The 23,745-nt window shown below is 39.5% G+C and overlaps 1 protein-coding gene across 1 annotated transcript in view; it reads left to right on the top strand.

Annotated features, from left to right (window-relative positions):
- Positions 1-23,745, top strand: part of MTMR12 (myotubularin related protein 12) — a 62,899-nt gene that overhangs the window by 1,476 nt on the left and 37,678 nt on the right. The window contains exons 2-3 of the mRNA XM_073343676.1: positions 17,734-17,788; positions 19,395-19,534. Of these exons, the coding sequence (XP_073199777.1) occupies positions 17,734-17,788; positions 19,395-19,534 (195 nt within the window). The remainder of the gene's footprint in view (positions 1-17,733; positions 17,789-19,394; positions 19,535-23,745) is intronic.

The raw sequence follows: 23,745 nt of genomic DNA, 5'->3' as shown, positions 1-23,745 counted from the left end.
ATGCTACAAGAAGGATGTGGAAAAACTGGAAAGAGTCCAGTGGAGGGCAACAAAAATGATTAGGGGACTGGAACACATGACTTATGAGGAGAGGCTGAGGGAACTGGGATTGTTTAGTCTATGGAAGAGGCGAATGAGGGGGGATTTGATAGCTGCTTTCAACTACATGAAAGGGGGTTCCAAAGAGAATGGCCCAAGACTGTTCTCAGTGGTAGCAGATGACAGAACAAGCAGTACTAGTCTCAAGTTGCAGTGGGAGAGATTTAGGTTGGATATTAGGAAAAACTTTTTTACTAAGAGGGTGGTGAAACACTGGAATGCGTTACCTAGGGAGGTGGTGGAATCTCCTTCCTTAGAAGTTTTTAAGGTCAGGCTTGACAAAGCCCTGTCTGGGATGATTTAATTGGGGATCGGTCCTGCTTTGAGCAGGGGGTTGGACTAGATGACCTCCTGAGGTCCCTTCCAACCCTGATATTCTATGATTGTACGAAAGTTGGCTGACACAGGGGTCTTGGGACCGATCTGCACTTTGCGCAAACTACTGCACTCCTACTTTTGCAAACAGATGTGAGATCAGTCAGAGAGCTGCACTCTTGCCTCCCAAAAGCAGAGTGTAAAGGGGCATCAGCATGCAACTCGCACACTCAAGTAGTTGTTGGATACTGTAACAGTAGCATGTCTTTTGTAACCTAAAGAAAACCGGTGGCCAGCTGGTCGCTTAGACTGTTTGGAGAGGATAATGGTACTGCCAAACCTGCAAAAGGAATTAAAGTTGATAGATACTTGAACTTGCCCTTGAGGCCAGCACTGTACTGGTTTTTCTTGGTTTTTCACTTTCATTCAGCTCTGGTACTAATTGTATGTTTAAAACAAAGTTTGAAATAGAAATTGTTAGAGTTCTGAAGACCTAAATTATAGCTCATATATGCTAAAAATCCACTGTCATAGCTGACCAAATACTTACAACTAGTATTGGAGAATTGTGGTTTAATGTACAAATCTGGTTCCGTAAAGATAAGTTGTACTTGCAGAACAAGGGGAAGCATTTTACGGAAATTAATGCTGCTACATAAGATAACTTGACAAACAAATGTGTGTAGCTTTCAGTGTCTCATACTTTAGCGTGTTAATTCCAACTTTTTAAGCTAAATTTTTAAACTTTTCCATGGTGTAATTGATCAGGTCAGATAAACCAAATGTCATGCTTAAGGTTATGATATACAATCAACTTGTAAAATGGCATATTTCCATTATTTTCTATTCCTTTCTTATATACATTTCTGGTATTTTGTTTTGCTTTTAATTGCTGCTCTGTATCGAACAAACTTTTTCTTTGAGCAGGCCTCATTGTGGACAGCGTTTTTCTCCTGAGCAGTTAGTTTAGAAAGCGTATGTGTGCAAATGCTTCAAATTGTTTTTTCCAGTGTACTTTACCCTTCATCTATCTATTACTAAACTTAATCTGTTACTGTTTTGCCCAATTGCACAGCTTTAAATCACTTTGAATTTGATTAACCTAAATAGTCTTGTCAATAGCATATTTTGCCATCTCACTGTTTGTTCCTCTTCCAGATGATTAATAAATATATCATCATTGGTTCTAGCACAGACCCTTGGGTATATCACTATTTAACCTCTTTATTATACTGAAAATTAGCCTCTCTTGCTTTTCGTTTTGTCTCCCCAATCAATGTCTAAGTCATGACAGAATTTTGGCGTTTTTTTCCCCAGTTCATTGATAGCTAGTTTCCTTAGTAGCCACTTCAAAGGACAAATAATTTATTTTTATCCACTGTCCTGTCAACTCAAAGTGATAGGAAGATCTGCATTTTCTCTAAAGAAGCCTTACTAATATCAACCTATGATATCTTGATCTGTTTTACAGTATTACGTGTATTTTTATTAGCTAATCTGACAGATTTGGAAGTAAAACAGTAGTCTGTAATTCCTCTTACCAAAGACTCTTAAGCAAAGTAAGCAGTCATGCGGTAAGAGGGAAGGTCCTCTCATGGATTAGTAACTGGTTAAAAGATAGAAAACAAAGCATAGGAATAAGTGGTTTTCAGAACGGAGAGAGGGAAGTAGTGGTGTCCCCCAGGGATCTGTCCTAGGACCAGTGCTGTTCAACATATTCATAAATGATCTGGAAAAAGGGGTAAACAGGTGGCAAAATTTGCAGGTGATACAAAATTACTCAAGATTAAATACAAAGCAGACTGTGAAGACTTACAAATGGATCTCACAAAACTGGGTTACTGGACAACAAAATGGCAGATGAAATTCAATGTTGATAAATGCAATGTAATCCACATTGGAAAACATAATCCAAATTATACATACCAAATGATGGGATCTAATTAGCTGTTACCGCTCATGAAAAAGATCTTGGAGCCATTGTGAATAGTTCTCTGAAAATGTCATTCAGTGTGCAATGTCAGTCAAAAAAGCAAACAATATTAGGACCCATTAGGTAAGGGATAGATAATAAGACAGAAAATATCAGAATGTCTCTATATAAATCCATGGTACGCCCACACCTTGAATACTGCATGCAGTTCTGGTTACCCCATCTCAAATTGAAAAAGGAACAGAAAACAATAAAATGATTAGGACTATGGAACAGTTTCCGTGTGAAGAGAAATTAAAAAGCCTGTGACTTTTCAGCTTGGAAGAGAGACAACTAAGAGGGGATATGATATTCTATAAAATCTTAACTGATGTGGAGAAAGTGAATAAAGAAGTGTTTATTTGCTCTTTCACATAACGCAAGAACCGTGGATCACTCAATGAAATTAATAAGCAGCAGGGCACAAACACAGGGAAGTACTGCTTCACAAACACATAGTCAACCTGTGTAACTTGTTGGCAGGGGATTTTGTGAAGACCAAAAGTATAACGGGGTTAAAAAAAGAACTAGATAAGTTAATGAAGGATAGGTCCATCAATGACTATTGACCAGAGTGGTTAGGGATACAACCCTATGCTCTGAGCCTATGTTTTCTGGAAGCTGGGAATGGGCAACGGGGGATGGATCACTAGATGACTCTGTCTGTTCTTTTCATTCCCTCTGAAGCTTCTGGCATTAGCCACTGTCAGAAGACGGGATACTGCGCTAGATGGACCACTGATCTGACCCAGTATGGCTGTTCTTATGTTTATGTTCTTATTGTAAATGTAGATTCATTTGAAGCTTTTTTTCCTGCACAGGTATATATTTCACATCTATACAATAGAACCTCAAAGAGTTATGAACCTCAGAGTTACAAACTGGTTGGTCAACCACACATCTCATTTGGAACCAGAAGCCTGCAAGCTGGCAGCACCCACCACCCCCAACCCCCCCAAAAATAAAGGCAAATACAGTAGGGTGTTGAACATAAACTACTAAAAAAATATAAAGGGAAAGTTTAAAAAAAAGTTTTGACATGGTAAGGAAACTGTTTCTTTGCTTTTCATTTAAGATGGTTAAAAGCAGGATTTTTCTTCTGCATAACAAAGTTTCAAAGCTGTATAAAGTCAATGTTCAGTTGTAAAGTTTTGAAAGAACAACCATAATGTTTTGTTCAGAGTTACGAATAACCTCCATTCCCGAGGTGTTTAACTCTGAGGTTCTACTGTACATCCATTTTTCTATCATTGTTTCAAGTGTTTGAGATGTTAAACCGCTACTGGCTAACAACCTGAATGCCATTTTTCTTAAAATGGAACTTTAGTTACAAACCCACTGTCAGTTCAAAGCCAAAGGTCTTAGTCTTTAAAATGAGTTTAAACTGCTTCTCCAGGGTCGTCTCATAAGTTTAAAAAATGCTTTTACCGTGTTATCCCTTATGCATGAAATGTCCTCTAAATCTGATTTTTGCCAGGACACCATCCTCTTTCATATCACTCCTAAAAACCTCACTCGCTTTTGGGACGCTTAATTTTTCCATTTATTACAATCTGTGTTAGCCCTTTTCTCTAGGCCACCCAATAAATCCTGTCTTCTAGATCAGTCCTTTCTTTGTGAAATTTGTACTTTGGTGACTTTTGCACAAGTGTCATCCCTTATCTAACTGGGAGCCATGAAAATTCCTCTGCAATAGGGTGGATTGATTTAAATCAGTTTTAATCCTGTTTTGCATTTGTACTTTAGTTACCTTTCTAAAGGAAGGTTGACTTTTTCATTATTTGGCAACCATTAAAATGTGTTGCTTGGAACTAAATATATCCTTTACACTAAATTTGGTTTTACTTTTTGTGAACGAGGACAACATGCTATATCTATACACATTTACTGAAGCAATTACATAGTTTAAGTTATTCAGATTACTTATTTTTACATTTTTATGGTAGGAAATGGTAAATGATGCATTTCTTTACTTTTTTTGTACTTGTGATTTGTGTCAAGCTCTAGTTGGATGGAAGTGTAAGTTCACTTTTAAATTCACAAACAGCATTTTCATTTTTTTAAATTAAAGTACCTTAAATATACTGAATATATTAGGAAACAATTATCAAAATTTACCCAAACATTATTTGGATTTAAAACTGATTTATTAAACAAAGAAAGAATTGTCTATAGTGTAGTGAATTGAAGTCATTATTTTTGGTCACCATGTCCTTTGAGATTTTAGAACCAGTAAATCTCATCCTCTCACACTTAGTTTTTATTCATAGATTGGAAGTATAAACAAGCTTTCCTGCTTTTTTAACTCAGTCGGTTTGTTAACTTTGAATGAACTAGTCACTGAAGTGAAGTAATTGAATAAACTGAAAGGAAGAAAATCTTCTCTCTGCACCTGTGGAAGAGGCTATGGCTATCAAATGCTGATTTTAGTATTTGAACAAGCTCTGATTACACGTGTTTAGCTAGTGACTTCCATCGGTTCAGTGGTTTGACTTTCTTTAAAACTTGACAGCAAACATGTACTGTTTTAATTTTGGGGTTTTATTTAATTTTAATAGATTATAATACAGTTAAGCCTTAATATGGGTTGTCCATTTCAAATTTTATTTCTGATATAAAAATAAATCATCCTTTTTAAATCCATCCTGCTGAGCAGAGGTGGGAGGGAAAGTTCTCATTCATAGGGAAAGGAGGCCTGTGTCCCTCATGGAATATTGATGAAAGTTGAAGTACAGCAGGAAGGCTGTATTCCAGATATTATGACCTTGGCTTCTACAATTTTGAGTCCACTTTGGGGCTCTTTGCGTTACAGATGATTTTCATATATTTGTCAGGCCCCATCACAGCAAATCTGTAATCCTTATCAGTTATGGTGCTCCCTCTTAGGCAGCATACATTTCTTTGTGCTCAGATGTCTACAGTGATGTCTCATGTAAGATGTCTCAAAAGCCATCTGTCACTGTTTACTTACAGCATAGGATGAAGGAAAGAAATATGGGCTGGAGCACTTACTATATGAACTGGCATGGAGGTTGTTGCAGGAGGTTGAGAATGAGTTAGGGTTAGAAACAGAGGATTTAGACTTAGGCTAGTGTGGCTGGAGAGAAGAGTTGAAGCAAGAAGAGCTAAATAACGATGCAGGAAAAGAGGAAAGGATAAAAAGATGGAACAGGCAGGGAAATATACACCGTGATCTGACAGGATAGTGAATAATGGAGTGAACTGGGAAAAGAGAGAGAACAAAAGCACTAGAGGCAGGATAAATTTTAAAAAAATGTTATAACTAAATACAGTAAATTGTTCCTCTAAACTGCAAGTGTTACCAATTGCTGTCAAGCCAAGTGTAGGTGTGTTCTTGAAATGGTCTTCAAATGCTAAATGTGAATAATAAAATCAACTGCAAATACATTGTCTTCAAGTCCCCTTTTCTATCCAAAGAGTCCAGATTAAAATTTAAACTGCATCCTTTTTTTAGTATCAAATCTCCTTAGGCAATACAAAAAATATTTTGTAAATATTACTTGGGAATGAAAAGTACGGTTGTTAATGAAAGGAATGTGATTAAGAAAGCTATCAGTTCAGCCCTGCAAAGATAAGTATAGGAGAAAATCTGAAATTCAAAGCAAGTCTGATCTTAGTGCAATTTTCTTTAAACTGATCTCTTTACAGCAAAGCTCTAGTTTTCACAGCACTGAAGTATTTTGCATTTTCACAACAGTGGTAGCCTGCTGGCCACCTTTACTCTTGGGTTGGAATATGTGTATAATTTTTTTGTTAAAGCACTTCCTACATTGCTCAGCAGCAGTCTGAATGAGTCATGGAAATATTAGATAATACTCAAGTATCATAACTTGCATTTACTAAACATGTATTGAAGAATATCATTAGACTCTAGGACCACACTTTCCCCCACTTCAGTTTGTCAGTATATATAAATCTCTATTATTGATTTATAACTTAGCACTAGATACAGTAGTTCTTCAAATTAAACTGTGCAGATTTTAGGCTTGCTTGATCCAGTTTCATTAAAACGATCTATGCTTTTTGATTGCGTCAATTCAAATCTCTTCAGAGAGACGAGGTGGGTGAGGTAATATCTTTTATTGGACCAACTTCTGTTGCTGAGAGAGAGAAGCTTTCAAGCTTACACAGAGCTCTTCTTCAGATGACCTGATACCTTCTAGGTTGTTTATCTCTATGTGGACTACAACAACATTGCATACTTTGAAGTTCCACTGTAAGTAAAACTGTTAAACACATTTATAGTTTTGAATGCCTTGGGACTAGAAGTTGTTTGTAACTCTGAACAAAACATTACGGTCGTTCTTTCAAAAGTTTACAACTGAGCATTAACTTAATACAGCTTTGAAACCGTACTATACAGAATTAAAATGCTCCTTTCAATCTCTTAACTTCTGTGAAACAAGCACAGAAACAGTTTCCTTACCTTGTCAAATCTTTTTTTAAACTTTCCTTTTTTTTTAGTAGTTTACATATAACACAGTTCTGTATTTGTGCTTCTTTTTTTTTTTTTTTTTTTTTTTTTGGGAGGGCGGGGGTGTCTCTGCTATGGCCTGATTGCTTACTTCTGGTTCCAAATGAAGTGTGTGGTTGACAAGTCAGTCTGTAACTCTGGTGTTCATAACTCTGGGTTCTATTGTACATGAAGTCCTTAATGCAGATTTGTGCCTAATAGTGTCTCAAAACGCTTTAAGATTAAGTGCACACATGCAGTAATTTATCAATACCTCCTTTTAGGGTCTGCTTTTCTCAAAGCAAAACTTGAAAAGCTCAGGTTTGGTTTGTCTAGATTTTGGTTAGGCCTTGCAAGACAAAGGAAGAATCTAAAATGCACATGTACAGCTGGAGTTCATATTTTATTACTTTATTCAAATCAAGAGACAACACTTTCCAGACTGAAATAAATAAATTTACCAGTAGTAGTAATCTGTGAAAAATCTGATTGGTTATATCTATAACAGACATTTGATAGCTTTAATAATGGTTAAGGTTGCTAAGCATTTTTAATAGACCTTTGTTTGTTAAACTAATAAATAAAGCATTGGTCTTCAGTGGGAATTTACTTGGTTTGAGAAATTGGCTTTGGTTTGTGATGTGACTGTTTGAATTATATATAGATACACATCTGTGCACTGTAAGTTGAATGCACTGTAGAGTTCAAAAACTTTGCAAACAAACTAATGCTAAATTCTTTTTTTAAACTCACAGGAAACTAAAGCAAAAAGCAAAAACAGTAGTACTGTTGTAAAACTAAGCATTCAAATCAGATGATGGCAAGAGTTCCATCCTGTCATGTTTGATGAGCAATGTTGCATAATCTGTTTTTTTTTATGGTGCATTCCATATACCTTGATAAGTAATATAGTATGACTTAAGGCTTGCATTTAACAAGGGAAGGCATTGAAAATACTATATATGAAATTATGACAATTAACATTTCCAGAATAACTTTAGCTTTGGAATGTTCTAAATCTTGTACACTTTACATTGCTTTAATGATCTTGCATGTACTATAGCATTAATTTCAGATGAATGCTCATTCACTCCTAACACAACTCATTTTTATAGCTTTTTCAGTCTAGACTATCCACTGCCATGTATGAATAAGAAATTGTGGGAGTTTTGACAGCCTTTTTTTCATCTAACATACAAGTTCAAAGCAGTCACACACTTGAGAGCTAAATGGGTCTTAAGTGACCTGGTTAGACTCCTGAGTTTCCACCTTCTTGTTCAGCCACTGAAGCATATGTTAGATCAAATATCTTTGTCCACATCTCTTTGAGGTGAGAAGCTCCTAAAACTTCATTAAATATAAAATCTGTCTTCAGATGTGCTGAGACTTACCTTTCCCCCCACTCTGTCCAGACTCAATATCCCTGTCTTGGATGACTTTACTCGAGCCTCTTTGTTCTTAGGACTCTTGTATTTTGGAGATGCTGATCTTATGTAGGGGTTTTTCAGTCTATTGTTTCTTACTGCTTCTATCTTTCCTTCCTTCCTTCCTGTGTCATTCCTCATTCTGAATAGACGCTTCTGAATTACGCAAACTTGATTTACGCAAACCAGAGCTTACGGAAAAACTTCCGTAAGCTACAAATAGGAGGTGGAGGGGGGTTTTGGGGGGTGTGGTTTTTTTTGTATGTTTGTTTTTGGTTTTGTTGGTGTAATGGCCAGAGATACAGTTCTGACTTATGCAAGGCATTCCGGAACAGAATGCTTGCATAAGTCAGGGAGTGTCTGTATATGAAGAATCTGGAACTGTGCCTGGTACCTTGTAGGTTATTTATCCCTATCTGGGCACACAAACACCCTCTCCAGACTATCTGTGATCCTGTTTCAGAGGGGAAGACAGCATGTTTTTTCTGTGCTTATGACCTGACATCATTGTCCATCTCCCTTTCGCTTTTTCCAGGTTCAGCCAAAAAGTTCTCTGAACGTAATTCATGTTGCCCTAAACTAAACTAAAGTGATAGTGCAGAAACTCATAATAGAAGAAAAGGAGTACTTGTGGCACCTTAGAGACTCTCTAAGGTGCCACAAGTACTCCTTTTCTTTTTGCGAATACAGACTAACACGGCTGTTCCTCTGAAACCTGTCATAATAGAAGCAAACCTGTCTAGACTACTAAACACAGACAGTGTATTATTGTGTGCTGTATAAGAGAGAGTGAAGACAGTCCCTGCCCAGATCTTGTAATCCATTATAGAATGCACAGTCTGTAAACGTAGTGCCAAAATAAAGTCTGATTACTTTTCATAGTGAAATCCTTCCTCTTGCGTTTCAGAGCAACCTTTCTGTCTGGTCAGTATGCGGTCACATGTCCCCAGAGTGTTCAGTGTAACCAGAGGCACTTTCTCTGCATGGTTTGAATTTTAAAGTTAGTATCAGGTCTCCCGTATAACCTGGCTAGCCCCTCCTCTGGACAAAACACATGCTACTAGGTTTCATTTTCTTTTAACCTCAAAACAATGTTAATATTTTCCTGATTCACACCTGTCTGAACATAACTCTCTCCCTTCTGTAAGTCCCCATATTCAATGGATCCTTTCCAATAAACATTTCTTCTCCAGGGGGTTCCAGATCATGGTGGGTGCTCTGCAGGGGCGGTCCAGATGCAGGGAGTGAGAGGCTTGGCGGGATGAGGATTCAGGTGCAGGGGGTTCTGAGTGTGTGTGGGGTGCTAGATGCAGGTGGGTTGGACAGATGCCCTAGAGTGATTCCTGCCCCCTGAGGCCAAGGAGCGATGGGGGAGCGGAGGGGACGTGCAGAGCTTCCCCCAACCAGGGAGGTCCCTGGGGGTTGGCCCCAGCTGCTCTAGGGAAAGAGGAAGTCCCATTACCCCCACCCCCTTAGCAGCTGAGCCAGGTGCAGAATTCCAATTCCCCCAGGAGTAATTCACTCGCTCACTCACCTGGGCTGTATACCGTATGCTAGGGAAGCAGCTCAGTTGCCTGGCTCTCCTTGGTCTCTGCCCTCCCCTTATACAGAGAACACCTGGGTGGCATCACTGCTCCCCCGCCCCCCGAACGTTGCTCTGTGCCCCCCTAAGGGGCTAGGGGGGAGAGAGCAGAAACTGAAGATACTTTGTGCCTGCCAGTCAGTTCCCCACATGGGTTGTGCAGTGAATCAACAGGAGCAGCTCTCCTGCCCTTCCCTTACGCAGACCATGTGGGGGAAACTGCCCAGCAGGGTACAGAGCTCCTGATGTCACCACTAGTCCTGTCCTACATTCCTCCGCAGGGAGGAAGCAGGGCTAAGGGAGAAATCTGGGTACCCCCCCTTCCCAATGCATTGCTTCTGCAACATATCTGGGGGAGAAGATGCCCCCCATCTGCACCCATGCAATTACTGAGTTTACTCTCACAGTTGTACTGGTTGAATGCAAACTAGATACACAGTTATACACCTTGTTTGAGATACTCCCTTAACTATTAAACCCAATTAACTATTTTAACACCCACATTGAGATAACTAGGGACAGTTCACACCTCTCAGCTGTTTCAAACTAAATTGATGTTTATTTCCCAAATGCAAACTGATGTAACCTTCAATCCTAAGGATTTAAAACTTTCTTAAATTATAGTTTGTGGTCTATGCTTAAAAATTAGATGGACTTTGCTATGTTGCTTAGAGCTATGAAAAAGTTTTGTGCCCTCATCTCCATAGTTAGATCAATCCAACCCCTGGTATAAATGCAGCTAGGTGAACTGAAGAATTTTCTGTCAGCCTAGTTACCAGCTCTTAGATTGACGGATGTGGATATCTGCGAACCATTTTTGCAAATCAGATGCAGATACAAATTTTGTACCCGTGCAGGACTCTACTCATGTACTTTGTCCTTTGTAAGCTTTGTTGTGCTTCTTTGAGACAGCTGTTTTGACAATTCATGGTAGTTGTGGTAGCTTGTTTCTGACCCCATTGATGTCTTTGAAGGTGAAGCCATGGGCTAAGAACTACTGAATGGAATGGAACACATAAGTGAAATACTCATGATGGTCTGACCTATTGAAGAGGCAGGCAGATGCACTCTGCACAAGCTAGAGCCTTTGCAATGCTTCTGTATGGATTTCTCTGGCCAGGAGGAAATTATGCTTCCTAGCAAATTGGAGATGAAAGAAGTTACTCTTTGCCAGTGATGCTACCTGGTTATTGAGGCCTGTTACTAAGACTCCAAGGCTGCATGCTGCTTTTAGGAGGAAGACCCCTTTGAGAGGGAAGTCAGCATCTTGACTAGTTCTTCAGAATGTTTCCCTCTTCTTACAAACATCTCTTCAGTTATGCCTGGGTTTAGTGTTAGCCATTTCATCCAGATGATGATTCATAGAAGGCATTGTGACATCCCTGTGATTGTGTTGGTTATACCTGAGGAAAATAATGCAGCTAAATAATTTTGTCATATTGTTGACCTCTCGCTACATCTCCAAACAGTGATATGGTAGATATTGATGGGATTGTGCAGGTGAAGTTTTTTGGGGAAGAGGAGTAATTGCCCCACACTACATTCATGCTCCTTTTGGAGAGAGATGATTTCATGGTACACCTCCACCCTGACATAATGGGCTCCTCAGGAGCCAAAAGAATCTTACCGCATTATAGGTGAAACTGCGTTATGTCAAACTTGCTTTGGTCGCAAGCATTTCCATTATTAATAGTCACTTCCCGCCCCCTGACTGATCCCTCAAAATCCCCGACCCATCCAACCCCCCACACCTCCGCTCTCTGTCCCCTGACTCCGTTGACCCCTATCCACACCCCTGACCGCCCTGCCCCCAAACCTTTGAACTATCCAACCTCTCCTCCCCAGCCCCCGAGACCCTCTGCCCCTTGTCCAACACCTCAGCCCTGGTCCAGCACTCTTAACATGCCGCTCAGAGCAGTGTGTCGGAGCCTGACACGTTGATTTGCCAGAGCGCGCAGCCCCGCTCCCCAGAGCGCTGCTTTACCACGTTATATCCGAATTCGTGTTATGTCAGGTCGCATTATATCGGGGTAGAGGTGTAATGCTGTAACATCTATCCTAGTTATGTCCTGTAAGCAGGTCAGTAGTAGTTTGTGCTGTGTGTTAAAAACTATCTGAAACCTGATTAAAAGGATTTAGGAATCAAGACATCTACCAATATCATAATTGTCAGCGTACTTAAGCAATGGAATAAATTGCCTAGGAATCTCCATCATTGGAGGCTTTTAGGAGCAAATTAGACCCACACCTGTCAGGGGTGGTCTAGATAATAATTAATGCTAGGATTGCAGGGGACTAGACTAGATGACCTCTCAAAGTTCCTTCCAGTCTTATGATTCTATGTATAGCTTGGCTGCCACCACTTGCTGACTTTGGCTAAGATAAGTGTCACTGGAAAGCTACATTTATCTAGGCTTCGCAAAAAGATCTCAGATTTTATTTCTGAACAATTATGTAATAGACGATATCTAATTTGCAGTTTGTAGAACTGGTTAAATTTCACAAACAGTACGTTATGAATAATATCCCTTCCTTAAAAAAAACAAAACAGGGAGTACTTGTGGCACCATAGCCACAAGTACTCCCCGTTCTTTTTGCTGATACAAACTAACACGGCTACCACTCTGATCCCTTCCTTAGTGGAGCTCACAGGAATTGGTCCTCATGGACAGCACTTGATTGGATATGCTTTATTGCCTGAACTCTAGCTAATCAACCGAATAGGTAGTGCAGAAATCAGATTACCTTATCCTAACCCTAATCTTCATGGGCTTTATCTTCAAAACATTTATCTTTTTTTTTGTGAAAATATAAATGCTTTTCTGCATCATAGTACTCCAGTTGAGGAAACTGCCCTCATACATAGGATACAAGACTAAGGGCTTGTCTACATTTGACATTTATTGAGGGATAACTTACTTTTCTTTAGTGACTTCTGTCCACATACAGAATCTTCTAGTGTGAGTCGTCTGGCATTTTACTGTACGTTATTGAACCCACTTAAAAAACCCACTTCCAGGGAAGTGGGATGAGAGTACCCGCCATGAAGTAAGTGTGGATACATCTCCGTCCTGAACAACTGTTGCATATCTCCAAGTCCTTCCACTTCTATCATACACAGCTTTGCCCTTTACCTGGATTATTGTTTTGTTTACCGATATACCCGCTACTCTTCCAGAGTTATCCTGAATGGATGTCGCTTTCCTATTTAAAAGCTGGTGTGCAGCCAAGTGCTGTCCTTTGTGGTTCCAGCTCATGGGGATTCACATACCTGTTATGACTGCTCCATCATCAGGAGTATGCCTTGTGCTTAGCATTGTCCTATGCAGATGTCCTGGACTTCATTGCCCTCTGGAGAGTGGAGTGTGTACAGGCTCATCTGAATTCTAGCCACTGCAGTCAAAAAATCCCAGAATGCATAACCGTGATGGAGCAATAAACCATAGGCTGTCCCACCAGAATACTTAGCACTTATTTTGAAACTTTGCTGTACTGTGTGACTTCATTGATACAAGGAAAAAGTACCTTAATCATCTTAACACTGCAGTATTGTGCACTGCTCACATCGGTTGCTCCAGATAACAGATACACAAACACTGCAAAAAGTTTCTAGTGCAGACATGCCCTAATGCTATTCCCAGTCTAGCTGATTTTCCTGGAGGTTCAGGCTTCGGAGACTGTTGCACAGAGAACTGTATCAAAGCTGGAATGAAGGGGGCAATGTCTGCGTTTGATATCCTCCTAAAGCACAGGCTGATTTTTTTGGTTGCTTGGTGTGGAATGCCAAAGGTTTTTATTTTTAATTTTTTGCAGGTATAACAGCTGTAGTAGGTATTTTGGGTTGCTTTGGTTCAGAGACTGCAAGCAATCTTTCTGTATTGAGAACTGTCCAGAACCTGAGATGAAACTGCAAATCCATAGAGCCCCAGCAGAAAATTCCATAGTTTCTCCATCAGTTCCTATGAACGATGACTGAAACAAGGTAACTTCTAGCTGATAAATATGAGTTTAGAGGGTTAAGATGACTCGGAGGTTGCCATTTGTCTAGGAACAGTTGAAGTATATCTCTTTTTTCCCCTAGGGCCATCAGGCAAGGAGAAAAGGGTACCTAATCTGCTCCAAAATAAATGGGGAGGAAGCAGTAGATTCATACACAAGGTACTAGATTAAAACATTCTAATATTAAAAACTATAAATCTACTTTTAATTGTCACCCGCTGTCCAGGCTTTTCAGAAGAAGATAACCTGCACTCTGAAAAATGTGCCTCTATTCCTCTCCCAACTTTTCAGTAAGTCTAATGTAGAGGTCAGGCTTGAGTAGAAGGATGGGTGGTCTGGGCCAGGGAATAAGGCTAAAGAAAAGGAGACAGATGGGTAACTTTTTGGGATGCAGTTTACCTTAATGTAAAATTCCTGCATACTACCAGTAAAGACCCTTGGACTACTTGAGGATACAACATATCTGCTTAAATTAACCTTCAGAGATGTTTCTTAAAAATGACCTTGTGCCCTCTTTCTGTCTGATGTAGACAGAAGGCCTGACTTGTTTGAAAGTGTCTTTTCTTGTTTTTTCTTACAAAGTAAGGAATGTAAAGTCTGATCCTTCCTTATTTTTCCAGGAAGATATCCTGGATGTCTGAGATGTGTATTTTGAACTCATTCCTTAATTGAGGCAGTGAGAAGTCTAAATCTTTAGCAGACAATTAGTTTCTCAAATTTATATCTGTTAACTGAAATTATCAAGGTATCAGGCTGTTAAACTACTTATTAACAATAAGAAAAGGAGGACTTGTGGCACCTTAGAGACTAACCAATTTATTTGAGCATGAGCTTTCGTGAGCTACAGCTCACTTCATCAGATGTTTACCGTGGAAGTGAGCTGTAGCTCACGAAAGCTCATGCTCAAATAAATTGGTTAGTCTCTAAGGTGCCACAAGTCCTCCTTTTCTTTTTGCGAATACAGACTAACACGGCTGTTCCTCTGAAACCTGTTATTAACAATAGTTGTCACACTCAGGTGTGTTGCCATTTCATACCAGGTTTCTCAAGCAGATGCAAGTTGAATTTCTAATGCAGAAAACATTCTTTTGGGAAAACCTTTCAGGTTGTCCTTTTTGATCTTTTATAAGGCTTTTTTTTTTTCCTTTGTAGATCACCTTTAACTAAAAAGGCCATCTTGTTTTGCCTGCTTCTCTTCACAGGACTGCAGCTATACATTTCAGAGATTCTAGCTCACCCCTTTTAAAGACAGTCCGATGAAGTGAGCTGTAGCTCACGAAAGCTTATGCTCAAATAAATTTGTTAGTCTCTAAGGTGCCACAAGTACTCCTTTTCTCTTGTAAGTGTTTCAGTTTGTGTTAACTGATGGACGTAAACTTTCAAAAATCCACGGCTGTTCCCATTGATTTAAGTGAATAATTCTTTTGGTTCTAATTTTGCCAACTGCCTGCTAGTGAGCCACAAGTAATCTCCACGGGATAAATTAACATTCATAGCCATACAATTTTGAAACAGAGAAAGTTGTTTTAAATAGTCTTAATTATGTATGTTAAACTTGGCTTCAGTAGTTTAGGAAAACTAAAAATAAGATCATGTTTGTCCATCAGAAGGAAAGCTGGCTGGTGTGTGCACATGAACTAAGCACACAGGAATTGCAGAGCTGGCTGTGTGTACATGTGCGACTGTGTCTGTGTTCTGAAAAATGGGAACTATAATTCTTCATCAATTATAGCAATACTCTCTCCCGTTGATGAAGCGTCAACAGTGGGGGAAAATAGTTCAATTTTCCTTATGTTCGTGTTTGTGTGGAGGTTTGATGTAATGTTGGTCTGCTTTAGTGAATTACTGGAGTTGCTGCCTGTAGACAAACTTTGTTGATTTAAAAGCACTTCTGAATTTCTGAACTCTTCAGTTTCATTTAATTGTTTCAAGCTTCCATTCATGATACAATAAACACACACGAGTAGCTGTTATTTTTTCCCCCTCTTCCATTAGCTGTCATCTTCCGGCTTGAATTTTTTTCCATGATTGCCTTACCTTACTTTTTTTACAAGTTTAACTACCTTTTCTGTCTTCTGTCCCAGCACTCAATACTTTTTGCTGCTGACCTGCAAAGGATTCCTGGTATTTTGTTTGGGATGTCTGTACAGCAAAGAAAAACCTGCAGCTAGCCATGCCAGCTGACTCTGGGATCCTGCAGCATGGAAGGGTTCCAGAGCTTGGGCTCCAGCCCAAACCCAAAAATCTACACAGCCCCTCAGCCAGAGCCCTGCAAGCTAGAGTCCGCTGGCAGTTTTTCTTGGCTGTGTAAACATACCCTTTTCCTTGTTAGATGCTGATAAATAACGTCACCATTTTGCATATAGGTTCTTCTGGGTCTGGATACAAGTATCTGTATTTATATGCCTGGATATGAGTTCTTAATTTTGTGTTTGTGCCAGGAGGTATTTCTCTTCCTTTGTGCTTAGCTTGACAAGACTCAGGCATACTGTTTATTGTTCCCTCTTATTTTGACCTTTAATAAATTTCCAACTGGCTTTCTTGGTTGAGTCACAATCTCTTATTAGAATACTGGGCACAAACTAACCTTAGTTTGCAACAGCTGTGGTTCCTTTGGTTTTCCAGTTAACCAGTAGTTCTCCACAAGGGCTCCTAATGCATGTTAGGTGAAGCTGTTCATTGTGACTCCAGGGGGGCGAGGGAGCATTCTGAACTGCCTGTGCAGGAAGGATTATGTTCTTTGATCTTGGGAGGCTACAGTAAGGTTGCACTAATCATGCTGAGTACCACTAAGGCTAGCGTAATCAATATTAAGACCTTCTCTGGGACCCTCATCTGGGTTGTACTGTGTGTATGACTCTTAATTGAAATATGCCATGTTCAGTTTGTGTAAAGGATTTCTGTCTGAGCTTCTGGAGTCACTTTCTGTGAGATCTCTTTAATAGTGACAGTGCTTTTTAGGTGTAACTTGCATATTTTACTCGTTTGTTTGTTACATTATAGTTACTAAAATATAAAGCTTCATGGCACTAGAAAGATGCTACATAACTTCAATACTAATGCTATAGTTCTGACAGATTTGTCTTATATGGAGACCATAGTGGATGTGTAACTTTAGGAGCGGGGAAGTTGGGGAAACTAAATTTTACTTGAGAAATGTCTACCTACTTGTGCTGTTACCTGTGCTAAAGGTACTAATGGCAGTGATGCTGGCTTTTTATTTAATATCTTTTTTACTCAGTCCTGAACTGGATACTAGTTGGGTTCCCAGCACAGAGATTTAATCTTCATTTTAAAAGAACTGCACAGTTTCACGTTATGGGTGCCAGCCACCAACTTAAACATAAACATGGTGGACAAATGACCTATAAGAACTACTGCCAAACTTGGTCTGTTTTAAAAGGGGAAAAAAGTCACACTTCTGCCTAGAATTTTTTTTTACCTAAGGTTATTAATAAATTGAAATATTAGAAGGAAAATATCTCTTCAGTTTTATTTCGTGTTTGACAGCGCTCTTATTCAGATCTTTCACAAACCAGAAGAGTAACAACTTTTTTAAATTAGGAAAATTACTAATATTGCAAAGACTATTGTAAAACTACAAATATTGCATGAGGTGTTGGGGCCTCAGCTTCTAGCTCTGGTCTGAAATTTATTTCAAGTGGATGGTGTCCTTTTAAATATCCCTATCTCTTCTCTCTTGCAAACTGAAAAGTTAATAACTTTTTTCCCCCTGCCTCTTGAACGGAATAGTGCTTTGCTGATCTCTGAGGTAATCTAGTGTTTACATTTAAGAAAGTCATTCTGTAAATGGTACTAATGTATTAAAGTTCTTTTCAAAGGAACAATGACTCTTCTTTTGTTTTAGGAAATACACATAAAGGAACCCATAGAAAAGGAAGTAAACCTTCACTTGTTACCAGGTAATTGTTGTGTTACATTGTGTATTGAATTTAGAACTCAAAATTATGTCTTTTATATAGCCACATCTTCATAAGAAAATATTCTCATTTGTTTGGTGCAGTAAACGCTCAAGAGACACCGGTATCTTGAGTAGTAAAATAGAGGATGAGAGGTAAGTAACCATACAGGCTGAATGTTCTGTTTTTGCATCTGCATGGATTGTTCTAAAATGCAAAGTTGGTATTTCTGTTGAACTTGAGTACTGTGTTTATAGGTGTCCTGCATGGGGAAAAATTGTGCTCAGGTTTTACGTTTCTTTATTTTATAAAGAAGACTTAGAAGGAATTTAGGAAAATATATAATATTAGAAATGTAGGTCATGTCTTGGCTGAAAGCCTGACTGGAGAGCTAGAGCAATGACCTCAAGAAAACAATGCAAGTTGAGCTATTGAAAAGATTTTTAGTTACAGATCAAAATTACTCTTACACTTTTGGGTTTTTTTACACCTATTCAACTTCAGTGACTAACCTTTTAGATAAAAAGCCTTTGGTAAAGATAATCCCTTTTCCCTTTGATTAAGATGTTAGAAATCACAATAAACATCCCTGAGATCTTCCAAATGTTCTCCAACAAAAATGGGAGAATGTAGCAGTAATAAAATAAAAAGTCAAGCCTTTGCATTCTTCATAAAGATGCTAGAAAGAGCACGAGCCCAACTGTTTAGAATTCTTTAGTCCACTTTTAAATCTTTCCTGTATCCTATAAAAAATCAACAAAAGCTAGTGGAGTTAGTATTAAGCTTGGAGGTCAGTCTTTGCATGTGGGATATAGAGCTTAATTCTCGCCATCACAGATCCATAATGACACTTACAAATGTGGTCTTAAGGCCTTGGAATGTCCTCAGAACCTGTATACTGTTGGTAACCTATCAAATGCATGTCATGATTCCCAGCCAAAACATCATTAAGATAATTAAATTTGTAGGTAGAAATTGATGCAAAGCATTAGAATGCTGTAGGTTACAAAAACTTGACAGTGAGAGAAATTGTAATTGAGACTTGATTTCATGGAGGTTTCAGAGTAGCAGCTGTGTTAGTCTGTATTTGCAAAAAGAAAAGGAGTACTAGTGGCACCTTAGAGACTAATCTCCCAAGACACTTGGTGCAATCCCTGTCTACAGCACAGGGAGGCAGCATTACTTTAAGCTTCTCCAGAATTATGCCTCCAATTTGAATCTGGAGCAGCCACTTGGATTGGACCCACCCTTACATCTAAACTCAATATATTGCTTAGATGTAACTGTCCACAAGGGTACAAATTGTAATATGGACATTTGTCCATTAGAAATTAAGATCAGCAGTTCATTTCAAAGGCCATTGATTTGTTTTTTGGTTTAAACTTGAACCAATAATCTATAGATAGAATGCCCAGTTGAGAAGACATCAGTCCCATGAGCTATTTCTCTGATTTTTCTGGCACTTCTGTGACGTGGTAAACTCAGCCAGCCAATGCATTGGAAGTTGGACTCAAAGTTAATGTTGAGTTGGAGATTGAATAGATGACTTTGTGTCTTAATATCTGAATGTTCCATTACGCTGCAAGCTAAGACTGTTTATTTCAATCAGGTGAATTGCTGCTCTGTGAGGCAAACACAGTATTAAAGTGTGTACAAGAAGATGGGTCAAATCGTGGAGCCTGCGGGAAACTCATTTGCACAAACTTCAAGATTGCTTTTCTTGGTGATGAATCTGCTTCAGATGATAACGTAGGAAGACAAACTTCATTTGGCTAAGTCTTGTGAATGTACTTCTCAGTAGCAAGTAATATACACTGCCTCTATGCAGCCTTTTTTCCCTTCCCCATTAGAGGGAATGTTTTATAAAGAAATGAAAAAGAAAGCTTTGTAGCAAGCCTTGAGCACCACAAACTCACTAAACCCAGTTTGTACACTCACTGTCCCCACAGGACCCTCTGTGGCACGTAATGATTAGCAACAGCAGTCTCCTTCTTAGTCATGACAGATAACTTTTATTTCTTGAGTCCATCTCTTCTGTGAGAGGTCACAATTTTCTCTTCAAAAGCACCAGTTGTTATGTCCCAGAGTCAGAACAGAGTGCTATGATAAAACTAATGCTGTCCTGTTTCTAGGTGAAGTCTCAGTCTCTAGTTCTCATGGCCTGTTTTAGAACTACTAAACTACTAACTACTACACCCTATTGAAAATTGTTCCTGAGAATAATGCGTTTTTATATTATAATACTCCCAAGTTTTAGGGAAAAGATTAAGTCCATGGCTATATTGCAAGTGGGGATGGGACTAAAAGCATTCTTTTGAATAGATCAGTGCAAGCCCCTGTGGGCCCTCTTAACAAATTTAAACCTGGTTTATATCAATTCCTTGTGAGTTGGTAAGGAATCTGTATAGGTCAAGCTTAAATCTATTTGAGTGTCCACACAGGGGCTTTTACTGGTTTAATTACATCTTAAAAACACTGCTTTAATTAAAAAATAAAATACATCTTTATTTAGACCCATGAAACTTGTAATGTAAAGTCTAGCCTTAGTTATTTATCTGGCCCCATTACTATAGTAATTGCCCCACAATTGCCCCATTGCCCCACAATCTTTTATCCTCAAACCCTTGTGAGGTACAGAGCTACTAGCCCTAATTTATAGATGCAGAACTGAGGCACGGAGGAGCCTGGTCTACACTACAAAGTTAGCTTGACGTAAGTTGCCGTGCATCAACCTATTTGTGCATGTGTCTGCATGCAAATTTGTGTCCTGCTGATGTAAGCACCTTGTTTTGCTGTGTTGTCGTAACCATCTCCTTGAATAGCATTGAACCCTGGTCCACCTACTGAGATCAGTGCAGCGTGAAGGTAAACGCTGCATGACCTGTGTCAACCCTGACAGTTGTTCAGCAGCTGTCCCATAGTGCAACAGTTGTGAACTCGACTGCCAGAGGTCATGGAAACTAGAAGCCTTCCCACCCCCAACCCCCGGCATGTATTTTTGAAATGCCTTTCATGATTGTGCTCCTTTGTTGTGGGCAGTTGCCCAACCAAACATGCTGGTCCTACGCCCTAGATGCGGTCCTGCCTGGAGTAGACAGGAGATGTTTGATCTCCCAGGCCTCTGGGGGAAAGAGGCTATGCAAGCCCAGCTATGGACCAGCTGTAGAAATGTAGACTTCTACAGGCAGATGCAGACAAAGGAGTACATCAGGGATCCGCTGCAGTGCTGCATGAAAGAGAAGCAACATGCCACAAGGCAAGGGAGTGCAACAGATCTGTGCTGAGCTGTAGACATCTCTTTAACAATGAGCTGTATGTGTTCTTAAAGGTGTGTAGTGGGCCTTCACTGATATCAATATGGGCTGGTTAGTGAAGTGCCCCCAGTGATCCACCAGTGCTTGCATAACCATAGAAAAATAGCCTTTTCTGTTCATGTACTCTGTGGTGTTGCCGGTTGTTAGAGTGGGGTTGCCACTTTCTTCTCCACAGTCAAGGCTGCTCTCATTCTGGTGTCCCTGTCCTGGAGGGCTGGAGCAAGCTTGGCATACAGATCCAGGAATGTGGCTTTTCAGATTCAAAAATTCTACAGCCACTGCTCATCATTCCAAGGCTACGTTATGATGCAGTCCCACCAGTCACTGCTTCTCATGCCTAGAAGTGGCACTTCACCATCTGCACTTGCTGCATGAACGCTACCAATAACCTTGAATTGTTTTTTTTGTTTTTTGTTTTTTTGCTATGTGGCTCAGCAGACTATCCTCCAAGAAATCGTCATGTCCTGTGGGTCTGCAGGTATAGGAGAATTGTGCCTCCTTTATTTGTAATATTCATGAGAATAGTGCAGAGCTCTGCAGGCTCCATTCTTCTGTCAGTAAGGGGGAGACCGAAGACTGGCAATTTTAAATATAAAGTAGGGCTGTCGATTAATCACAGTTAACTCACACGATTAACTCAAAAAAAATTAATTGCAATTAATTGCAGTTTTAATTGCACTGTTAAACAATAGAATACCAATTGAAATTTATTAAACATTTTGGATTTTTTTTTACATTTTCATATGTATTGTATTCTGTGTTGTAATTGAAATCAAGTGTATATTTTTTATTACAAATATTTGTACTGTAAAAAGGATAAACAAAAGAAATAGGATTTTTCAGTTCCCCTCATACAAGTACTGTAGAGCAGTCTTTGTTGTGAAAGTGAAACTTACAAATGTGGATTTTTGTTTTGTTACATAACTGAAATTTCAGAGCCTACAAGACTACTCAGTCCTCCTTCTTGTTCAGCTAATCGCTAAGACAAACAAACATGTTTGTTTACCTTTACAGGAGATAATGCTGCCCTCTTCTTATTTACAATGTCACCAGAAAGCGAGAACAGGCATTTATTTGCATGGCACTTTTGTAGCCAGCATTGCAAGGTATTTACATGCCAGATATGCTAAATATTCGTATGCCCCTTCATGCTTCAGCCATCATTCCAAAGGACATACTGATGATGCTCGTTTTAAAAAAATAATGCATTAATTTATGTCCCCTGCTCTGTTTTACTCGCATTCTGCCATATATTTCATGTTATAGCAGTCTCGGCTGATGACCCAGCACATGTGTTCTTGAACTGAACAACTTTCATTGCAGATTTCACAAAACTCAAAGAAGGTACCAATGTGAGATTTCCAAAGATAGCAACAACGCTTGACCCAAGGTTTAAGAATCTTAAGTACCATCCAAAATCTGAGTGGGACGAGGTGTAGAGCATGCTTTCAGAAGTCTTTAAAAGATTAACGCTCCCAACGTGGAAACGACAGAACCTGAACCACCAAAAAAGAAAATCCACCTTGTGCTGGTGGCATCTGACCCATAATGAAAATGAACATGTGTCAATCTGCACTGCTTTGGATTCTTATCAAGCAGAACCTGTCATCAGCATGGACGCATGTCCCCTGGAATGGTGGTTGATGCATGAAGGGACATATGAATGTTTAGTGCAGGGGTGGCCAAGCTGAGCCTGAGAAGGAACCAGAATTTACCAATGAACATTGGCAAAGAGCCACAGTAATATGTCAGAAGCCCCTCATCCGCTATCCCCCTCTAGCCCCCAGCCCCTTCTGTCCACTAGCAGCCCCCCAATCAGCACCTACGCCTCCCGCCCACCGCAATCAGCTGTTTTTCATGTGTAGGCGGCTCTGGTGGAGAGGGGGGAGGAGCGAGGGCATGGCAGGCTCAGGGGAAGGGGCAGAGACGTTGGGGGAAGGGGTGGAGTGGTGGCAGGACCTGGAGTTGAGCAGTGAGCACCCCACAGCACATTGGAAAGTTAGCATCTGTAGTTCCAGCCTTGGAGTCAGTGCCTATGCAGGAGCCACATATTAACATCTGAAGAGCCGCATGAGGCCCTGAAGTTGCAGGTTGGCCTCCCCTGGTTTAGTGCATCTGGCATATAAGTATCTTGCGATTCCGGCTACAACAGTGCCATGAGAATGCCTGTTCTCACTTTCAGGTGACATTGTAAACAAGAACCGGGCAGTATTATCTCCTGTGAATGTAAACAAACTTGTTTGTCTGAGCGATTGTCTTAAGAAGAAGTAGGACTGCGTGGACTTGCAGGCTCTAAAATTTTACATTGTTTTATTTTGAATGCAGTTTTTTGTACATAATTCTACATTTTTAAGTTCAACTTTTATGATTGCACTACAGTACTTGTATTTTTCAATTCATCTAATACTATTTCTGGTTTTTTACAGTGCAAATACTTGTAATCAAAAATATAAAGTGAGCACTGTACACTTTGTATTCTGTTTTATAATTGAAATCAATATATTTGAAAATGTAGAAGATATCCAAAAACATTTAAGTAAATGGTATTCTATTATTGTTTTAAGTGTGATTAATCACAATTACTTTTTTTTTAATTACTTGACAGCCCCTATTATAAAGTGTGAAAATTATAGGATATGGATGGTA

The sequence above is a fragment of the Lepidochelys kempii genome, chromosome 5, assembly GCF_965140285.1.
Source record: "Lepidochelys kempii isolate rLepKem1 chromosome 5, rLepKem1.hap1, whole genome shotgun sequence".
Lineage (NCBI taxonomy): Eukaryota > Metazoa > Chordata > Testudines > Cheloniidae > Lepidochelys > Lepidochelys kempii.
Note: the sequence above shows the minus strand (reverse complement) of the source record. Positions and strands in the feature narration are given on the sequence as shown.